Source organism: Crinia signifera, chromosome 5 (assembly GCF_055691185.1).
Source record: "Crinia signifera chromosome 5, ASM5569118v1, whole genome shotgun sequence".
Classification (NCBI taxonomy): Eukaryota; Metazoa; Chordata; class Amphibia; order Anura; family Myobatrachidae; genus Crinia; species Crinia signifera.
Window position 1 is genome coordinate 19,952,165 of NC_139221.1, and position 19,761 is coordinate 19,971,925.

The 19,761-nt window shown below is 48.7% G+C and overlaps 1 protein-coding gene across 2 annotated transcripts in view; it reads right to left on the reverse strand.

Moving 5' to 3' along the window:
* Nucleotides 1–19,761, reverse strand: part of SAMD12 (sterile alpha motif domain containing 12) — a 350,326-nt gene that overhangs the window by 143,315 nt on the left and 187,250 nt on the right. Inside the window, exon 5 of one of the 2 annotated variants that reach the window (XM_083186725.1) lies at nucleotides 16,255–16,819. The exons of the other annotated variant lie outside the window; for it this stretch is intronic. Coding sequence (XP_083042851.1) covers nucleotides 16,782–16,819 — 38 coding nt within the window. The 3' untranslated portion in view covers nucleotides 16,255–16,781. Of the gene's footprint in view, nucleotides 1–16,254; nucleotides 16,820–19,761 lie in introns of those variants that run through there. 2 annotated transcript variants of the gene reach the window in all.

Genomic DNA, 19,761 nt, shown 5'->3' on the forward strand with positions numbered 1-19,761 from the left:
GAGCAGTATGGGCGGTGTAATGTGAATAAGGAGCAGTATGGGCGGTGTAATGTGAATAAGACACTATTTTGTAATATAATGTAAATAAAGTTGCATTACTGTGTATGGCAATACCTTTTTTGCCCAAGCATCTTCGGAGTGCACACTGCCCCTACTTTAAATTTGGGTGATGAGGGAACCAATGCTCTAGCTGGTATGGAGCATCAAAATGAGGGTTGCTACAACTTGCTACAGTTGAGAGGTGAGGAGTGCTGGTTTACAGTTGGAAGTAGGGCCTGTTATAGGGGGCACCAGCCAATCTCTTGCCTAGGGCATTAAAATTGGTTAGGGCGGGTTCTAATACCCTAATACCACTGGATAGAATACTTACAGGGGCAGGTACAGTAATTATACGTACCTTCCCAAAGGGCCCCCCCCCCCCCACCGTAACCGTTCCAAAGCCTAACTCTAACCTGCCCCCCCAGGCTAACCCTCCCCACTACAGCCTGGGAGACAGGGGGTCTCATAACAGCTAACCCCTCCCTCACTGCGGAGTAATGCAGCCTGTTGTTGGGACAGCAGGACAGTCCCAAAAAACAGGACAGTCGCAGCCAAAATTGAGAACCTTGGTAGGTAGAATATTCTATGCTGCAAACAGGTTCCTAGTTTTTACTAAAACAAAGAGCAGAGGAACGAGCCAGCGTTTAGCAATGTGCTGCACGACAGAGAGAGTAAATTATTGAGAAGATAAGTTACAGCCTTATCTCCGCAGCGTTTGCAGGCTTTGGTTCTGCGAGTTTCCGCTGATCCGTCCAATAATTTACCTGTGCGGAATACACAAAAACTAAGACATCATGTAACATTTTGAAGTTTTATCAAAACGTGAGTTGCGGCTTCAGGCTGCGGCCGTATCTCTGTAAGGCAGGAGGCACTGGCCAATAAATCTACGGTGGCACCTGCTCAGGATTTCATTTTCCTCTCCGAGTGCTTTCTCTCAGGAGCATCTGAGCATTGGGGGGACATAATTAGGGCCACAGAGTAGCCAAAGCTTGGCATAAGTACTTCAACCAATCGGAACACTAAAACAGTCACAGGATTAGACCAAGCAAGAGCCAATCACAGTATTTGTACATTCTCAATAGAAAAAGGTTACGTAGCGAACTGCATATATAAACCAGGGTTGCCTACTTTTGCGCTGCCCTCTCTGGGAGAGGGCAGCCAGTTCTTTGAGGCAGGGGGGCGGGGCCACTAACGGGGTAGAGGAAAGGGGCGGGGTGGGGGTGGAGCTACAGTGGTGTGATTCATTTGGGGGTGTGGCCAGTGTGAACGCATGCTAGTGACCACACCCCCCGTCGTGCAATGCCGGTATTGCATGCATTGCACAGCAGGGGGTGGGGCTACAATGACGCGAATGTGTCATTTGGACCCACCGGCCCCCACCAATTAGAGGGGTGCGGGACACAGGCAGAAATCCGAGAGGCTTTCCCCCCTCTCTGGGGGCCGGAAAGGGGATCCTATTCTGCCCAATCCGGGAGGATATATCCACAATGGCTATCTGTGAGTCCCATCCTCTAAAAATACTGGAGTGTGGTAAATCTAAGACAACGTCCAGGTCGACAGTAGAATTTCGACATGCACAATGCTGAAACAAATAAAAAGGTTGACGTGATTTTTTCACATGGTGTCAATGTTGGTACCGGAGCATGTAGACCCCAATTAGTGTACCGCTTCTCTCGCCATGCTTCCAGCCAGGTGACTGACGATGCGAAAACTGCACTCGGCCCATTATACTGTTCTAATTAGAGTACATGTGCACGGTAAAGTCACACAACAGATGCAAACCAAAATCTTAATTGCAGTGTACAAATAAAGCTGTCGGAGCGCTACATGCAAAAGGAGACGGTATTTGCCCTGCACAGAAACAATATAAATATATTTTCTCCCTCTACAGGGTAACATGGTTTGTTCCAGAGACAAAGTTACTTGCTTTGTTGTTGTTTTTTGGCTTCCAAATAAGACTCAGGCCCAGTCACTTAGATTGTGTGACTCCGAGTCCCTGAGGTGTTGCAGTAAGTGCTTGCACGCGGTGACGGGTATAATAATTCCCACTTACATGTGGCTCTATCACAGGCATAAGGACAATTGCTTCATTTGGAAACATCTTGTTACAATGCAGAAATGATGCACCCACCTAACGGGCTCATCTGTAACAATTGTTTTCCTGTGGCAAAGTAATTTCCCTTCTCTGTACCTGCATTTAGCCTGTAACAATGAGAATAGATGGTGGAACATAGACGCCGGCTTCTGTACACAATACAGCATTATTCCTGTAGGCCGGCCCAGAGCTCGCACAACACAAGCCTATTCGCAGGCCTATCTCCCTGTACAGTCAGGACGTGAGGTCATTGTGCGTCTACGCAGATTTGTAATTGCAAAAATAAAATGAAAAAGCTGAAATCAGCAACATGATAATAATAAAACATTCTAGACAAAGTGTTTACAGGTAACCTGCGATGGCTGCAGAACAAGGGCCTTATTCACACCTGACTGCTCATGCGCGGGGAGAACATACAAACTCTGCACAGTTAGGGAAGAATCGAACTCGTGACCTGAGTGCTGTGGAGCATTAGTGCTCATCATTACACCACATGGGGGCGCACCACCTGTTTGGTGGTGCTTTATGATTGGTCACATGCTTACGATTGGTCACCAATGTTTCCGTTTGGTCACATAGGGACATAGCAGACATAGGGACCATTAATAATTCGATTTGATCCGGACCAACAGGGCCGCCGATAGGGGGCTGCTGTGGGTGGTACAGCTGTCCTGGGCCCCGGACTCTGGAAGGGGCTGGGCAGCTCATTTTGCCCACCGCACCCCCTGCCCCTCCCCAGACTGCCTCCACTGTGCTGCCTACTTCTTCAATGCAGGATGCCAGCGGCCAATTAAAATGCTGCACCCGCTTTTGAGCCAATCAGAACTTGTGTACCGGTAGCCAATCAGAGCGGCTGTCGGTACACGAGCTCTGATTGGCTCACCAGCCGGTGCTGCATCTTATTGGCTGCCGGCGTCCTGCATTGAAGAAGCCTGTGCTTTGGGACCTGCGGCAGGAGTTGGGCGGTAAGTAAAGGGAGGAGGGTATGGGGAAGGGGGGGGGGGGTAGATGGGGGGTGGCGAAGGGGCCTGGACTGGAGATCATTTCCGGGCCCCAAAATTCATAGTGACAGCCCTGGAGACACCCCAGGGTGCCTAGGCACACAGTTTAGGAAACACTGACCTAGACATTGGGTTTATCAGCCATCCGAATACCTTGATACCTTGATACACAACGGAATAGGTGCTATCCAATGTCGGTTCTGGAGGTGGGGCTGCAGCACGGTTCAAAATTAAATTAGGGGAAGCCACGCCCACTACCAGGGAGTCAGTTTGGAGTGGCAGTTGGCGGCTCCTCTATTTGAATTTTGAACTATGCAACACTGTCAACGTCGTTGCGGACCATTCAACCGGATACCAGTTCACTTTAAAAAATAAAACAGAACGGAATCCGCGGCCATGACACAAACCGATATGACAGTCGAGCCCATATTTATTAAAGCCCAATAAACACGACACCATGAAATTACTCTGCGCCTAGAAGTTTAGGAAATTACCAGCTAAAGCCCTGCTTTGAATTGACGTGGAGTCCTACAGGCAAGGTGTTCTCATCATACAGAGATGATGACTCACCCGCCAGTGACAGGTAGCAATGCAATAAGAGATTCAGCAACACGATCCATTTAAATACAGGCAGTGAGCGCACATACATAACATCCTGATGGACAATTCCATAACGGCTTCTCAATTTAATTAAAATGACAAAACATCAAATGCAATAGTTGTGTGGATAGCGAAGTTACTCCGGGATCAGCCTCCTGCTCCCCTGTATGGGAAACACGGCCTCGTTACACATCACTGCCAAACTATTATTGTTTGCACATTTTTTCATATTGTTTTTCTCCCCGGACGCGATGAGATGTTTGTTTTGTTTTTTTTCCCGATGAATTTATGCAAAAGCGACAGATGCACCCGTGTGTTCCGGCCAAAAGCAGTTTGGCTATAAAACTTGCAAGACCTTGCAGTATTTGCAGAGAACTCACACCAAGACTGAAACTTATTGTTCTGAAACGCTGGGATCCGGAACAAGGCAATGACTTAGTGCTCAGGTGGGGAACTGGCTTGTTCCTTGCTATTATACAGAAGAGCCGCAATCGCCAAGAGGCAGGAAAATGCCAACGCCGCTGTATAGTGCGTCCAGTTAGATGCAGAGTGTGGGGATTTGCAGGTTAAAGGGCCCGTTTATCATGGATCGCATTTACGATATGATCTGGGCGGAATATTACAAATTGCAAATGCGATCCCAATGCATCCTCCCGGATACCATCCATGAGATGTGCTGAGCCTGGTGCCGGGGGGGTCTACGCATGCGCGGTTAGTGCTGCCAGCCTGTCGACCCCCCTGACCGCACTGCCCCGGCAGCAGCGCGGTGTGTTGATGTTGATAAATCGGAAAGCTTCCCATCCCCCATAGAAACCTATTGGGGAGTTGGCTAACCAACCGTTTTCGGGGATTTAGCCGCAAATATTGAATGATAAATAGGCCCCTAAGACAAATGATTGCATTTTTTGGGTAGGTGCAGAATTTAGCATTTTAGGATAGCAGGAGATTTGTGTATTTTTTGTTTTCTCTGCTGAATGTGGACTATGGAGCCAATTCACACCCCTCCACCTGGGCCCAAATTTGTTGTGTTCGATGGCGGGGGCAAATACTGTATGCACATGTGAAAACCACGGAGTGAACGGCTTCGGTGAGTTTCACACGCCCATTGTAGGCTTCTGTGACCTGCTACTGCCTTGAGCATCGGACCCACTGTGTGTCTAACGTACAGCTGGGACAAATGTTCCATGAAGCTCAGTAAATCTGTACTGGAAGATGTGGACCCCGGCCTAGAAATCTGGGCTGAATCCCTCCTTCCCCGCACCTTCTGTTAAACGTTCCCGTTCAGGCCCTATGTCCACAAAAAATAATAATTCTGGGGTGTATTCACATGCAAATTTTTACTTGCTAATATAACTTGCCGACTTTGCGTCCGGTTTTCGATTCCAGTTTTGGATGGTGGGTATGCGTGCACATGGCTTTGCTCATTTTGAGAACATTTTTGTCCTGCAATCAAGTGAATTCAGCCCAAATTCCTGGGGTGTTCCATAGAAATCTCTGCAGTTCATTTTCTCTCCTTCAATCGAACAGGAAAAGTCTCACAACCTAAAATCCGTGCAAGACTGAATACACCCCATTGCATTGCTTAACCTGATCCGGGAGGGGTGGTGGAACTAATTTCCTACGCCTCACCCCAAGCCTCCACCACCACCGTGCACCAAAGGGGTGTGGCCTTACAAGAAAGGGGCATGAGCACAATTCACATTGTCATTACACCATATGTAGTGCCCATAATTCATATCAAATCACACAGTAGTGTCCCACAGTAGCATTGTAGTATTAAACACCCAATATCCACATTGGCAGTGCCACTTATATACATAATGGGCCTTATTCTAGTTCACTCTTTCTGACAAAATCCTTCCTTGATGGGCAAAACCATGTGCACTGCAGGTGGGGCAGATGTAACATGTGCAGAGAGAATTAGATTTGGGTGGGGTTTTACTTCAAAGTGAGATCTATATTGCAGTGTAGAAACAAAACAGTCAGTATTTACCCTGCACAGAAACAAAATAACTCACCCAAATCTAATTCTCTGTGCACATTTTACATCTGCCCCCCTGCAGTGCACATGGTTTTGTCCATCTAAGAAGGATTTTGTCAGAATGAGTGAACCAGAATAAGGCCCAATGCCCCATATAGCAGTGCCACTTATATACATAATGCCTCTTCTTCCCACTGGTGCCATGTGCAGAAGTCCCATTAACGCTGCAGAGAACACCTCTAAAAGTTGGGCAACAACAAAATATTAGGGTATGGGTCCCACCTTTTGTGGCCAGCCATTTTAATTAGTTGTACTATTTTGAAATATTCCGTTGAATCAACAAATGCAAAAGTCTGATTTCTATTAAAAACCGAATAAACAATTCTGGATGCCAATTCCTGTTAATTCGGAGAAAAACAGGGGTTCTTCTTTCCTTCCTGGAAGTGTTCCAACCAATGTGACCAGGTCAGTATAACAGCGGAGGAGCGAGTGACACATTTGAGCAGTCCTGAAAGTGTTTAAGTCCCGGCAAGCCACTCTGGCACAGATCAGCTTGTATCGAGCCTGTTCCTTATACATCTGTAATAGTTGCACAATGACCTTTCTTACTGGAACAAGTTGGCCCCAATAACAGGACTGCGTGTCAGATAAAGACGTATCCCTCTGTGTATCCTGCTAACAACATGGAGAGCCCACACTCCCCTTCTGTTACAGACTGATGTAATTCTCTAACTCAGAGGGATCAGAGGAATTTGTCCTCAGTGTCCGGACTTGATGATAATAAAGTCTGCTGATGACTACCGGCCTGCGCTACAGTAGACTGAACACAGGGCAATTGATTCTTTATCTGAAGTGGCGAGATCACCCATCTGTAACTAGAAGACGCCGCGGCATCTTTAAATCCGCAACAGCCTCCACGTTGTATAACTTTGCTCCTTTTCAGTCTCTGAAAGGTCGGAAATGGATCATTTTAAATTGTACCGGAAGCACACATGTAGGTGCACGTGTATAATTGTGTTCTCGGAATACTGCTGCAGTCATAACAATGATTCCGACCTGTTTGCTAGAATACTTGCATCCTAGCAAACAGATATACGCAGGACTATGTAAAAACCGGACCTGGACTAGGGGCTTGTTGGGTCCGGGGGATGTCTTGTCCGGGGATTCCCTGTGATAGCTTGCACCAGGGACATGGGACATGGGGAAGGGGAGATTACAGCCTTCCCGTGTGGTCCGGACCGTCCGGTTTTTGCTACATGCCCGGACCATACAGGGAGGCTTTATATTCTCCTTCTCCTCTCCCTGGTGAGCGGCATCACAGACAGCCCCCCCGGACAGAACACCCCCCCGGACAGGACACCCCCCGGACCAGACTCTACAAGCTCTGGACTGCAGATTTTGATGTCCGGTCTGGCGGTCTTGTCCTGGTCCGGTTTTTACCCATACCCGATACACGCCGACCAGCCGAATGTCCACACACACACACTCCCCGGCGCCAAAATCCTGTTCCTAGCATGCAACGGGATGTGTTCCCTAACACTTCCCCTGGCATGTCGCCGAACAGGAGGGAAATCATACTCGATCACCGTCGAACGATTGCTCTCCCCTTCGATAATAAAAGTCAGTCTACATTGACTTTTATTCCGGCGGCAGATCGCCATAAAGGGGGTGGGCACTGACATCATGTCACATCAGATGCCATAAGAATTCCGGGCGTTCCCCTGCTATGTCCGCTATGTGGCGTGATGCCAAATAATGGGGTAAACGTAGCTGTCTGTTGTTGGAGGTCATCTTCCTCCCCGGACAGGATGTGGGGCCTCTGTGCGGTGCTAATGTGGATGAGTCTGAATCTGCAAGGATTCGGGCACATCTAATTGGGCTGCCGTAACATGAATTTGGCGGTGGAAGAGAAGCCAATCCTGGGTCGCGGCCGAGTGACCAATCAGAGTACGCTGCGGTAACCCAATGAGGGCTTGGCGACTCACAGCTCAGCCTCACTCACTGCGTTCTATATTAGATGCCACAGAATGGAGCAGGTTAGTCAGGCGGCTGAGCATGACAAGCGGTGGAGACAGAGAATAGTTCCTGTGGCGCGAGAAGTCACCAGAAGATGCTGAGGGCAACGGGAGAAGATGCTGACCTGGCAATAGGCAGCACAGGAACTGAGGACCAGAGAGGCTGACTATGGTGGAATGCAAAATAGATGTACAGTACAAAGCATATCACAGCAGCTTCTTCCTCTGATACTTAGACCTCTACCCACCTAATTATAAATCCCCCTAGACCGAAATTAGACCTCTGTTGGGCCTGTGCCCCAGAGCGAACCCCAACAGTGAAAGTGTCTCCCTTCATAATACTGAACATGCCCATTAGACCCAGGTTACTCCTTCAGTAAGAGATCCCTATTATGGACCCTGGGCAATAGGCAAGTCTGCCCTTGTTTGTGGACCTGGGTTTGTAGTCCAGCTATATTAGGCCAGTGCCCCAGCAGAAGCCCTTTATTCCTTGCACTAGGCCAGCGGTTCCCAACGTTTTTCCTCTCCTGTACCCCTTGGTGGTGTTAGACACATCCCTCCGGCAAGACTTATCAAAGGTTATATTGTTGAAAAAAATAATAATTGAATTTTGGCCCAAACATCAAAGGGCGATAATAACCCTTGAAATTGTATGGGAACGCAGATTAAACAAATATGGTAGCGGTACTTGTACCATGGCAATACTTCTGTAATGGTGAGCGGCAGCCATTTTTCCAGTGATCTGCAACTGCGCAGTGGAGTCTGTGTTCAGACTCCACAGTGCAGCGGAGGTTCACACATGTGCAGTAGGGTCTGAGCACTAGATAATTCAGACCTTACTGCTCCTGGCAGAGGGGGAGGGGGGGGGGGTCGGCTGAGGAGGCTGCACAAGAGGCTCCTTCTATCGTAAGTCGCCCCTGCCCTTTATTATAGTGCTATCCAGCAATCCAGGTTTTCAGGATAACCATGTGACTTAATGAGTATCTCAGTCACTTTGATTATGCCATCTGTGAACAAGGAGGGATAACTTGGAAACCTGGCCAGCTTAGGAGACACTGCTTAATACAACACCTTTCGAGGACAGTATGGAAGCTCCCAGCAGGCATCATTCAGCCACTATTTATGTAAAAAAAAGTTTTGGTGGTGGGGGGAGGGACAGAATAGACATAAAAAAAATTTTTTCGGAAGGGTAATAATTCAAAAGAAAAAATATTGGATCAATCTGTCACTAAAGTTTAAATTTGATGCAAGAGTGATAAATGGGATTTCTGCGATGTAAATGCAAACGGACGTCGCCACGGAGATAGACAGATGACAAATAGTGTGACACAACAACCGAAGGAAGAGAGTGTTTCAGATAATGCGTTCTGTCTCTGACGGAAAGCCGGTCCGCAGCTCTTTTGGTCATTTTTATCAATTGAGCCGAGTAGTGACAGGAAGAAACATGACGGGAGAGAGATGCGTTCCTTACAGGCTGCGCTGGTATGAGTCCGTCGCCGTACAAGGAGGACAAATCCAAAAACAGGGGAATTAATGGCTGTCGTCGTGCTTGGCCGCAGGATGGATGGAGGCAGGATTGACCTGTTTGCTGAACATCAGTTAGCTGCGCCCAGCAGGATTCTTACTCTGTGCATTCGTCTCTCTGTGTATAACTGCACTTATAGCCGAGTCCTGCTGTCGTTATATCAGTGTATTTTACTCTAGTCGCGTCTGTGACATTACCCTAATGTTGGTATCTGCCCTTTCTCCTGATGCTGGCACATGCGAGATCATGTGTCTTCCTAACACATCCTGAAGGGGATACGACGGCGGTGGTGGTGGGGGGTATTAGCCAGGGCGATGTCACAGGGACTCGGTAAGCTGTGAGCTTTGCAGTTTACTGAGTCAATCAAAATGACCCCCCTAGGTGCTAATACCAGTACTAGCCTTTCCCTGGGTGTACAGCCGTGTGTCTGTGACTGTGTGCTAATGCCGGTATCAGCCCTTCCCCCGGTGTACAGCCATGTGTCTGTGTGCTAATGCCGCTAACAGCCCTTCCCCCGGTGTACAGCCATGCTTCTGTGACTGTGTGCTAATGCCGGTGTACAGCTGTGCGTCTGTGACTGTGCGCTAATGCCGGTATCAACCCTTCCTCCAGTGTACAGCCGAGTGTCTGTGACTGTGCGCTAATGCCGGTACCAGCCCTTCCCCAGGTGTACAGCCGTGTGTCTGTGACTGTGTGCTAATGCTGGTATCAGCCCTTCCCCCGGTGTACAGCCGTGTGTCTGTGACTGTGTGCTAATGCTGGTATCAGCCCTTCCCCCGGTGTACAGCCGTGTGTCTGTGACTGTGCGCTAATGCCGTTATCAGTCCTTCCCCTGGTGTACAGTCGTGTGTTTGTGACAGTGTGCTAATGCCGGTATCAGACCTTCCCCCGGTGTACAGCCGTGTGTCTGTGACTATGAGCTAATGCCGGTACCAGCCCTTCCCCCGGTGTACAGCCGTGTGTCTGTGACTGTGCGCTAATGCCGTTATCAGTCCTTCCCCTGGTGTACAGTCGTGTGTTTGTGACAGTGTGCTAATGCCGGTATCAGACCTTCCCCAGGTGTACAGCCGTGTGTCTGTGACAGTGTGCTAATGCCGGTATCAGACCTTCCCCCGGTGTACAGCCGTGTGTCTGTGACTATGAGCTAATGCCGGTACCAGCCCTTCCCCCGGTGTACAGCCGTGTGTCTGTGACTGTGTGCTAATGCCGGTATCAACCCTTCCTCCGGTGTACAGCCGTGCGTCTGTGACTATGAGCTAATGCCGGTATCAACCCTTCCTCTGCTGTATAGCCGTGCGTCTGGGACTGTGCACTAATGCCGGTATCACCCCTTCCCCTGGTGTACAGCCGTGTGTCTGTGTGCTAATGCCGGTATCAGCCCTTCCCCTGGTGTACAGCCGTGCGTCTGTGACTGTGTGCTAATGCCGGTATCAACCCTTCCTCCGGTGTACAGCCGTGCGTCTGTGACTGTGTGCTAATGCCGGTATCAACCCTTCCCCAGTGTACAGCTGTGCGTCTGTGACTATGAGCTATTGCCGGTATCAGCCCTTCCCCCCGGTGTACAGCAGTGCGTCTGTGACTGTGTGCTAATGCCGGTATCAGCCCTTCCCCCGGTGTACAGCCGTGCGTCTGTGACTGTGTGTTAATGCCGGTATCAGCCCTTCCCCCGGTGTACAGCCGTGCGTCTGTGACTGTGTGTTAATGCCGGTATCAACCCTTCCTCCAGTGTACAGCCGAGTGTCTGTGACTGTGCGCTAATGCCGGTACCAGCCCTTCCCCAGGTGTACAGCCGTGTGTCTGTGACTGTGTGCTAATGCTGGTATCAGCCCTTCCCCCGGTGTACAGCCGTGTGTCTGTGACTGTGTGCTAATGCTGGTATCAGCCCTTCCCCCGGTGTACAGCCGTGTGTCTGTGACTGTGCGCTAATGCCGTTATCAGTCCTTCCCCTGGTGTACAGCCGTGTGTCTGTGACTGTGCGCTAATGCCGATATCAGCACTTCCCCTGGTGTACAGCCGTGTGTCTGTGACTGTGCGCTAATGCCGGTATCAACCCTTCCCCAGGTGTACAGCCATGCGTCTGTGACTGTGTGCTAATGCCAGTATCAGCCCTTCCCCCGGTGTACAGCCGTGTGTCTGTGACTGTGAGCTAATGCCGGTATCAACCCTTCCCCAGGTGTACAGCCGTGCGTCTGTGACTGTGTGCTAATGCCGGTATCAGCCCTTCCCCCGGTGTACAGCCGTGTGTCTGTGACTGTGTGCTAATGCCGGTATCAACCCTTCCTCCGGTGTACAGCCGTGCGTCTGTGACTATGAGCTAATGCCGGTATCAGCCCTTCCCCTGCTGTATAGCCGTGCATCTAGGACTGTGCACTAATGCCGGTATCACCCCTTCCCCTGGTGTACAGCCGTGTGTCTGTGTGCTAATGCTGGTATCAGCCCTTCCCCTGGTGTACAGCCGGGCGTCTGTGACTGTGTGCTATTGCCGGTATCAGCCCTCCCCCCCCCCGGTGTACAGCAGTGCGTCTGTGACTGTGTGCTAATGCCGGTATCAGCCCTTCCCCCGGTGTACAGCTGTGCGTCTGTGACTGTGTGTTAATGCTGGTATCAACCCTTCCCCAGGTGTACAGCCGTGCGTCTGTGACTGTGTGCTAATGCCGGTATCAGCCCTTCCCCAGGTGTACAGCCGTGTGTCTGTGACTATGAGCTAATGCCGGTATCAGCCCTTCCTCCAGTGTACAGCCGTGTGTCTGTGACTGTGTGCTAATGCCGGCATCAGCCCTTCCCCCGGTGTACAGCCGTGTGTCTGTGACTGTGTGCTAATGCCGGCATCAGCCCTTCCCCAGGTGTACAGCCGTGCGTCTGTGACTGTGCGCTAATGCCGGTATCAGCCCTTCCCCCGGTGTACAGCCGTGCGTCTTTGACTGTGTGCTAATGCCGGTATCAACCCTTCTTCCGGTGTACAGCCGTGCGTCTGTGACTATGAGCTAATGCCGGTATCAGCCCTTCCTCTGCTGTATAGCCGTGCGTCTGTGACTGTGCACTAATGCCGGTATCACCTCTTCCCCTGGTGTACAGCCGTGTGTCTGTGACTGTGTGCTAATGCTGGTATCAGCCCTTCCCCTGGTGTACATCCGTGCGTCTGTGATTGTGTGCTAATGCCGGTATCAACCCTTCCTCCGGTGTACGGCCGTGCGTCTGTGACTGTGTGCTAATGCTGGTATCAACCCTTCCCATAGTGTACAGCCGAGCGTCTGTGACTATGAGCTAATGTCGGTATCAGCCCTTCCCCCGGTGTACAGCCGTGCGTCTGTGACTGTGTGCTAATGCCGGTATCAGCCCTTCCCCCGGTGTACAGCCGTGTGTCTGTGACTGTGTGCTAATGCCGGCATCAGCCCTTCCCCCGGTGTACAGCCGTGTGTCTGTGACTGTGCGCTAATGCCGGTATCAGCCCTTCCCCCGGTGTACAGCCGTGCGTCTGTGACTGTGTGCTAATGCTGGTATCAGCCCTTCCCCCGGTGTACAGCCGTGTGTCTGTGACTGTGTGCTAATGCCGGCATCAGCCCTTCCCCCGGTGTACAGCCGTGTGTCTGTGACTGTGTGCTAATGCCAGTATCAGCCCTTCCCCCGGTGTACAGCCATGCGTCTGTGACAGTGCGTTATGCCGGTATCAGCCCTTCCCCCGGTGTACAGCCGTGCGTCTGTGACTGTGTGCTAATGCCGGTATAAGCCCTACCCCCAGTGTACAGCCATGCATCTGTGACTGTGCGCTAATGCTGGTATCGGCCCTTCCCCCGGTGTACAGCCATGCATCTGTGACTGTGCGCTAATGCCGGTATCGGCCCTTCCCCCAGTGATGGAGACCCCCGCAAACCACAATACAGGTATCGCAAGGGGTCTCCGTCACCGCACCGCAATGCCAAACCACATATGTTAGAACATACTGTATGTGCTGGCATCGCGGTGGCCGGGCAGCGAGGGGCGGCGATGTATATTGATACATCCTGCCCTCTGTGACCTGCCAGTGAGAAATTATTTGAACCTGCTTTGTATGTGCGCTAATGCTGGTATCAGCCCTTCCTCCGGTGTACAGCCTGTGTCTGTCACTGTGTGCTAATGCTGGTCCCAGCCTTTCCTCCGGTGTACAGCCGTGCCTCTTCATAAAAAAAATGAAGTAATCGTTGAAATATACTAAAACAAAAAGTACAGGTGACATTTAATAGGGTGCGATTTTTTGTTATTGCGATTTTTTCACAAAAACGGCCATTTTGGGTCATTTTCCAAAAATGGCACATTTTATAGGAAGCTGATTGTGGCACTTTTTGCCGCAAATTCTCACATTTTAAAGGTGCAATTTGTAGTCACACTAAAAATTCATTTATTTTCCCATTAAAAAGTATACAAATAGGCAATTTAATGGGATTCGATTTTTAGTAAAGGTTAGTAAAAATCGCAAAACAAATAGACCAGGTTCTGACTGGCGAATTTGTCTGAACCTTGCACAGATAATTGTGATCTGTGCATGGTTCTGGTGTAAAAAAAGGGTTTAAACAAAAAAGTTTAAAAAAAATGGCGTAGGGTCCCCCCCCTGACAGGGCCGGCGCCACCACTAGGCAGGTCAAGGCCACTGGAGGGCGGTACTGAGCCGCGAGGAGGAGAGGTACCATAGAGGTGCCCATACCATGGAAACCAGGATGCGCCGCGGGGACTGGGAGCAGGTGAGAAAGGAAGCGTAGCTTCCCTCTCCCCCCCCCCTGGACACGGTGGTTGCGGGCGCACGCCGCAGTGTTGCCCACACCCCCACCCTGTGGTGCAGTATCGTCCGCAGCCCCCGCCCGCAATCCGCTGAAATTTCCCCTGCAGCGGGGACTGGGAGCAGGGGAGAAAGGTAGCGTAGCTTCCCTCTCTACCCCCCTGGACACGGGGTTTGTCTGCGCACGCCACAGTGTCGCCCGCACCCCCACCCTGTGGTGCAGTATCGTCTGCTGCCCACTGAAATCTCCCCAGCAGCGGGCGCCGAGCGGGCGGGCGGGGGATTTGCCTGGGGCGGGGGGAGGCTTGACCCGGCCCTGCCCCCCGAGCATAATCGTCCCCGGGCTTAAAGAGACGGTCCTGTTTTCATAAAATCAAGGAGAAAAACAAATAGGGGTACCCAGGATTTTATTAAACCAGCACCAGACTCAAGGGCCGGTCCTGTTTCCCAAAATATGGGGGACAAAATGAGTAGGGGTCCCCCGTATTTCAAGAAACCAGCATCGGGCCCAACCAGCCAGCAGGGTAATGCCACAGCCGGGGGGAGACTTTTTATACAAGTCCCCCTGGCCAAAGCATTCTCCCTCTGACCAGTCAGCATGGGCAGGGGTCCTGGGGAAGTGGGGACCCCGCCAAAGAAGGGGCATCCCCCTCCAGAACTTACCTGCCCATGCTGAAGCCCGGGGCTGTCCCCGATGCCCCTCGGCGGTGGCCATCCAGTGGATTATAGTGAAAAAAAAAAAATAGAAAACTATTGTGTATTGCTGTGGCACTACAAGTCCCAGCAAGCCTGGCGGGTTTGTTTACATCCGTAGCTCCGCCCCCAGACCCGCCAGCCAATCATGGTCCTGGAACACCCCCATGCCGGACCATGATTGGCTGGCGGGCGGTGCTAAGTCCGGGCGGGCGGTTTGAGCCCTACGCCCTGTAACAGGCTTTTGCCGATATAATGAAACTTGCAGCACTTTACACCTATTTACTGCACAGTCAGGGACAGATAACGTAATACGGGATTCCAGGAATGCAGATCTGTCTGTAACTGTGCTCCCAGCTCAGGTTATTAAAGGGAGAAAATGGGTGATTCTTGCCAGAGATAAGGATCACGTTATATATCAAGGAGTCAATGCCGGTTGCAGCTTCCACATGTAAAGCATTGGAAAGTGTATTCAAAATTACCCTACAAAGATCTCAGTATATATAAGAGGATTTTTGGTCACTTACTGTTGAATCATTTTCTCGGAATAAGACACTGGGGGACACTGGGGCATAGGGTTGTAAGTTAGAAATTTGAGCTGGCACTTACTGTACATAAATGTAAGCTTTAAGGCCTAAGCCCTACCCAGCTTCCACCGCAAGCAGTAAATTATAACTTTAAGAGCACCCGGCAAGGAGAATCAGTGAACCTGCTGATTTGCACCAGGGATTTGGACACGGGTCCATCCTGGGAGCGACCCTGCATTTGCAAGATAAAACTTCCCATAGCGACCTGCCGCTGACATTATCTGGGGGCGGGGCGGCGGCGTGTCATCGGGGCAGGGGAGGAGTCAGCGCTTGGAGCTGACGCTGCCTCCTCCATCTAGTGTAACCAGGTAAAACCCTTCTTTTCACCTGGGTCAGATTGCTGGGTTGCTGGACCCAGGATTTTTCAAAAGGCCCTTTCACACCGCACAATGACCTGGATCGGACCCAGGTTATTTGTGCAGTGTGAAAGGAAAACTTGTAGTGGCGGTTGTGTTGGCTGCGGGGGGACTGTGGTTGTAAAGCGTTAAATTGGGAGACTTGCCCACTCTTCCAGGAGGACCACCCAATTTTTTGGGAAGTTCCCAGCGATTCCTGGGAGAGTACGCAGATTGTGTTTTCACAATCTTTAATCTTTACAGTGTATGTTCTGCGGATAACTTAAATCACCTAAATATGTCAGATAGATAAATGGAAAAGGAATGGTATAAATGAGCCTTAGAATATAATATGCATCTCACTGTCTCTAATGAGCGCAAAGAAGAACAAGAGTTATGTTTTTGTGCAGCCCACAATATATTATGTATTTTGTTATATTACCCTATTTCATTGCTGTCTTCCCGTGTTCTGATGATTATCCGCGCGCCAACACCTTTGTCTTTAACTCCAACCGGTAAGCTATCAGACAGCCGTCATAAAACACGCGGCTCTACGGTATCGCACAAAAGCCTACTTATATAGCAAATAATTAACCTCAGTCATAAACCGCAAAAATAAAGAAACAAATAACATTTTATGTTGCACATTAGGTGAGCTCTAGAAATGTTCTTTATTAGTTTGACTCTACAAATAACCTCATACTGTTTGATAAAAGGAAAAAAAAAACTGAAATAAAAAGAAAATCAATTTATCGCCGGTTAGGAGCGCCAAAAGAAAATAGGAGTTTGGCAAAAAAAATAAAATAAAAAATACAATGAGCGCTTGTGGGCGGAAATCAGAGGCCATAAATCAACAAGAATTATATGCTGCAAGCACAAAGAGGCGAGGGACAAAACGCAAGCACTGACTCCATAGCAATCCAGGGATTCTTTTCAGGGATGTCAAGTGAGAGTAAGCTCTTGGGGTTCATGCAAGTGGGGTGGAAGAGATATTATTTGGGTAGATCCTACAATCCGTTGCAACACAGAGTGAACTGTAACCTGTGAGGCTTTAATTGTTATCGCCTTGACAAAGTTATAAATGTGAGTGTGACAATTAAGTTAATCCTAGAGCCGCTCTCGATCTGACGGCTCCGTGTTCCATGGACCATGAGTGTACGCTATTCTCCAGCACCTCCAGTGTCGGTCCTCTGTGTCTCTAAAATAAAGAAAGAGGTTCTGGGAAACCAGGTAAAGAGTACAATACAATCAAATAAATAGCAAAAAAGCTATACAATTTAGCACATTGCAAGTCTGGAAATATATTGCAATCAACAAAGGCCTAATTTAAAAAGAAAAAAAAAAAAGTTGCATACATGTTCAAGTGCTTTTGTATCGCCAGTACAATGCTCCTACATTTTCAAAGCATTAGACATCAATTACAAAGAAAGTCTTATTTATCCAGTCTACGGTAATCATTCTTAAATGCAGACATATCGTCCATTTAACTAGAAAGGTAAAATGTAACAGAGACCAACAAAAAGAATATAATAAATGGAAAGGCGCAGACTACAGAGAAATGGACAGGGGGGAATTTTGAAAGCATTTTGAAAGATGTCAATGCTGCGCTATTACAGGGAGAAAGCTTTATATTGTAGTTTAGAAATTAGTAACCTGTCAGAGAGAGAGAGAGAACCTGACACTTATTCAAAATCAGATTATAAACTGTAAAGAAACGGACATCGCCAGACATAGCTAAAGTGGTGTTCGTACATCCCACCTGTCCGAAATTTGTGCCTTGATTTGAGTGCTCGGTCTCATTAATCCGACTGCAGACGCTTTATCCCACTGACTGGCAGTAAATAGGTACCGCACACACTTGCCAGTGGTGCACGTAGCAATGAATGTGTGTTTCAGTGTACAGGGGACACGCCTAGATGGCGCCTTGATGGGGCCATATTGACACTGTGACAGACAACCAGAGAATGCAGTGATATAGGGTGAAGCTAGCCACCACAGAGGGAACAGGCCAACCATTAGAGATAATATGAAGGACCACCCATTTGGCAGCAGGGTTAATCTTGGTTTAATGTAAATAGAATTGAACCAAGCATCCAGGTTGATCCATGATTCTGCTCCACCAAGTTACTCACCCTTAGAGGAGGTGGTGGGGCCCCCAGACAGCAAGGCCCAACAAGGATTTCAACAGTATGCTTGTTAGCCAGTCTACCCCAACATAGCGACATGGCCGCCTCTGTTCCACCATCAATCCCAAATCAAGAGCCAACAATTTGATGAAGGAATGGTGGTAGATCATTTTTTGGTCCACCACATGCCCCAGTTTTCATGAAGACAAGCAAAGCTCTTGGACAACTTAATGTAATAAAAGCAAGCCCCAATCCACGTAGATGCCTCATTAAATGCACACTTCCACCCCATAGAAGAGAACATGATGAATGGCCAAGCGGATTTGACCAATTGTCTCACAGTTCGTACACCGACAACTTCTTTAAGTTTTTGGAATTGTCTTATTACACATTAGCAACCAAACTTTTATCTCTTCTGTATATCCGTTCTGGATTTATCTACCATCTCGACAATGGCAATTTCACCCTATCTGTCATTCCACCCACCCATGTATCTCTTACCCTCATCTTCAAAATCCTCAACACTACCACCACCCCGCAAACACCACCTGGAGATATTCTCCTGAACACCTTTAGATCGACATCAAACCTTCAGCTTGTATCTTCCTGGATCACCAAATCTTTAAGATACTAATTCTAGAATCAATAAATGTAAAGTGCACTTGTCACCTACTGTACGCATAGTAACCATGTGCTAAAGCATTTCACTAGGATCTAGTAACATTGCATACTGTAAGATATAATGCTCCGAAACTAGATATATACTTGCTACTTTACTTTAGCAATCAAGGGATGGTCAAAGGAAAAAGTTTAAGGCTACCGACAATGCAACTTTTGCCATTATAGCCCGCATCTTTAATTTGCTTCATCGAGCCGTTGTAGGCCAGGACTTTCTAACGCATTTCACTGCAATTCACTGGGATCATAGAGGCTCATCCACTCTCTTTGGCACGCAGGTGAACTCCCTGAAACTCATGAGCCTGCTGGAGAGTATGTAACTCTTATCTTAGTAAATTGGTACAGTAGGTTGAATATTGTCTATCCACAATGTGATCCACACCATAATGTATGCCCTCCAAGAGATTAGGGGAATTCAGTATACCCTTAGAGCTAAAATACCTGCAGATACTGACGTCAGCATGTCATGTCACTCGTATACGATCTCAATGTATTCAACACAAAATCACACAGGGTCATCACTTGCCCAAACCCATCATTCAAAGTACATCTGATGAAATTGGCTGTGATGGGTGAAACGCGTCATGCATGGGAAGATGGAATACCAACTGCTTTGCATTCTTTTGGAATAATAAATGAACTTTTAATCATTCATCACACAGCTGGACAATATTTTTTGAACTATCATCACAAAGACAGACACGTTTAATATCGTCCCCGGGGTACCTGCGCCGAAGACTAACCACAGTGTTGTCCAAGTACACTTTAAGACCACACTTAATGGCAATTACAAATTGGCTCGTAAAATCCTATAACTTATCCCATTTTTGATGAGTAAACACAAATGATCAGGAATGGGTTAACCCCATTAAGAACACTGGTTCTAAGTATAAAACTGCACCAGCAGCTTCCTGCGGAGGTATCAGTATTCTGGTCACATTGTGCGTTTAGCATAACGATTTAACGGCCCAGATTTACAGTGCAATTTTGCTACTTCAGTCCCAAATACAGATCACAACCGCACTGGATCCTATCCAACAACGAGACACTTCTCATCGAACACTAACACCTAAATCTGCCAACATCTGTTCCAGCATTGTATTGTTACACAAACCATTCACAGCACGTTAATCAGCAAATGAATATTCAGGCCCCGTGCACTTTATCGACTCCTCAGCTGACACTTCCATGTCAGCTTTCAACCAAACTGTGAATCCGCCGTCACGTGGGGGAAGTATAAGTATAGCTGTGCAGACCTAGGTCACATCTGCTTTATCCTGTGTGCAAGTAGACTGCGTGACAGATCATCACTAGCCACAACTTGTCCCGGAAGCTC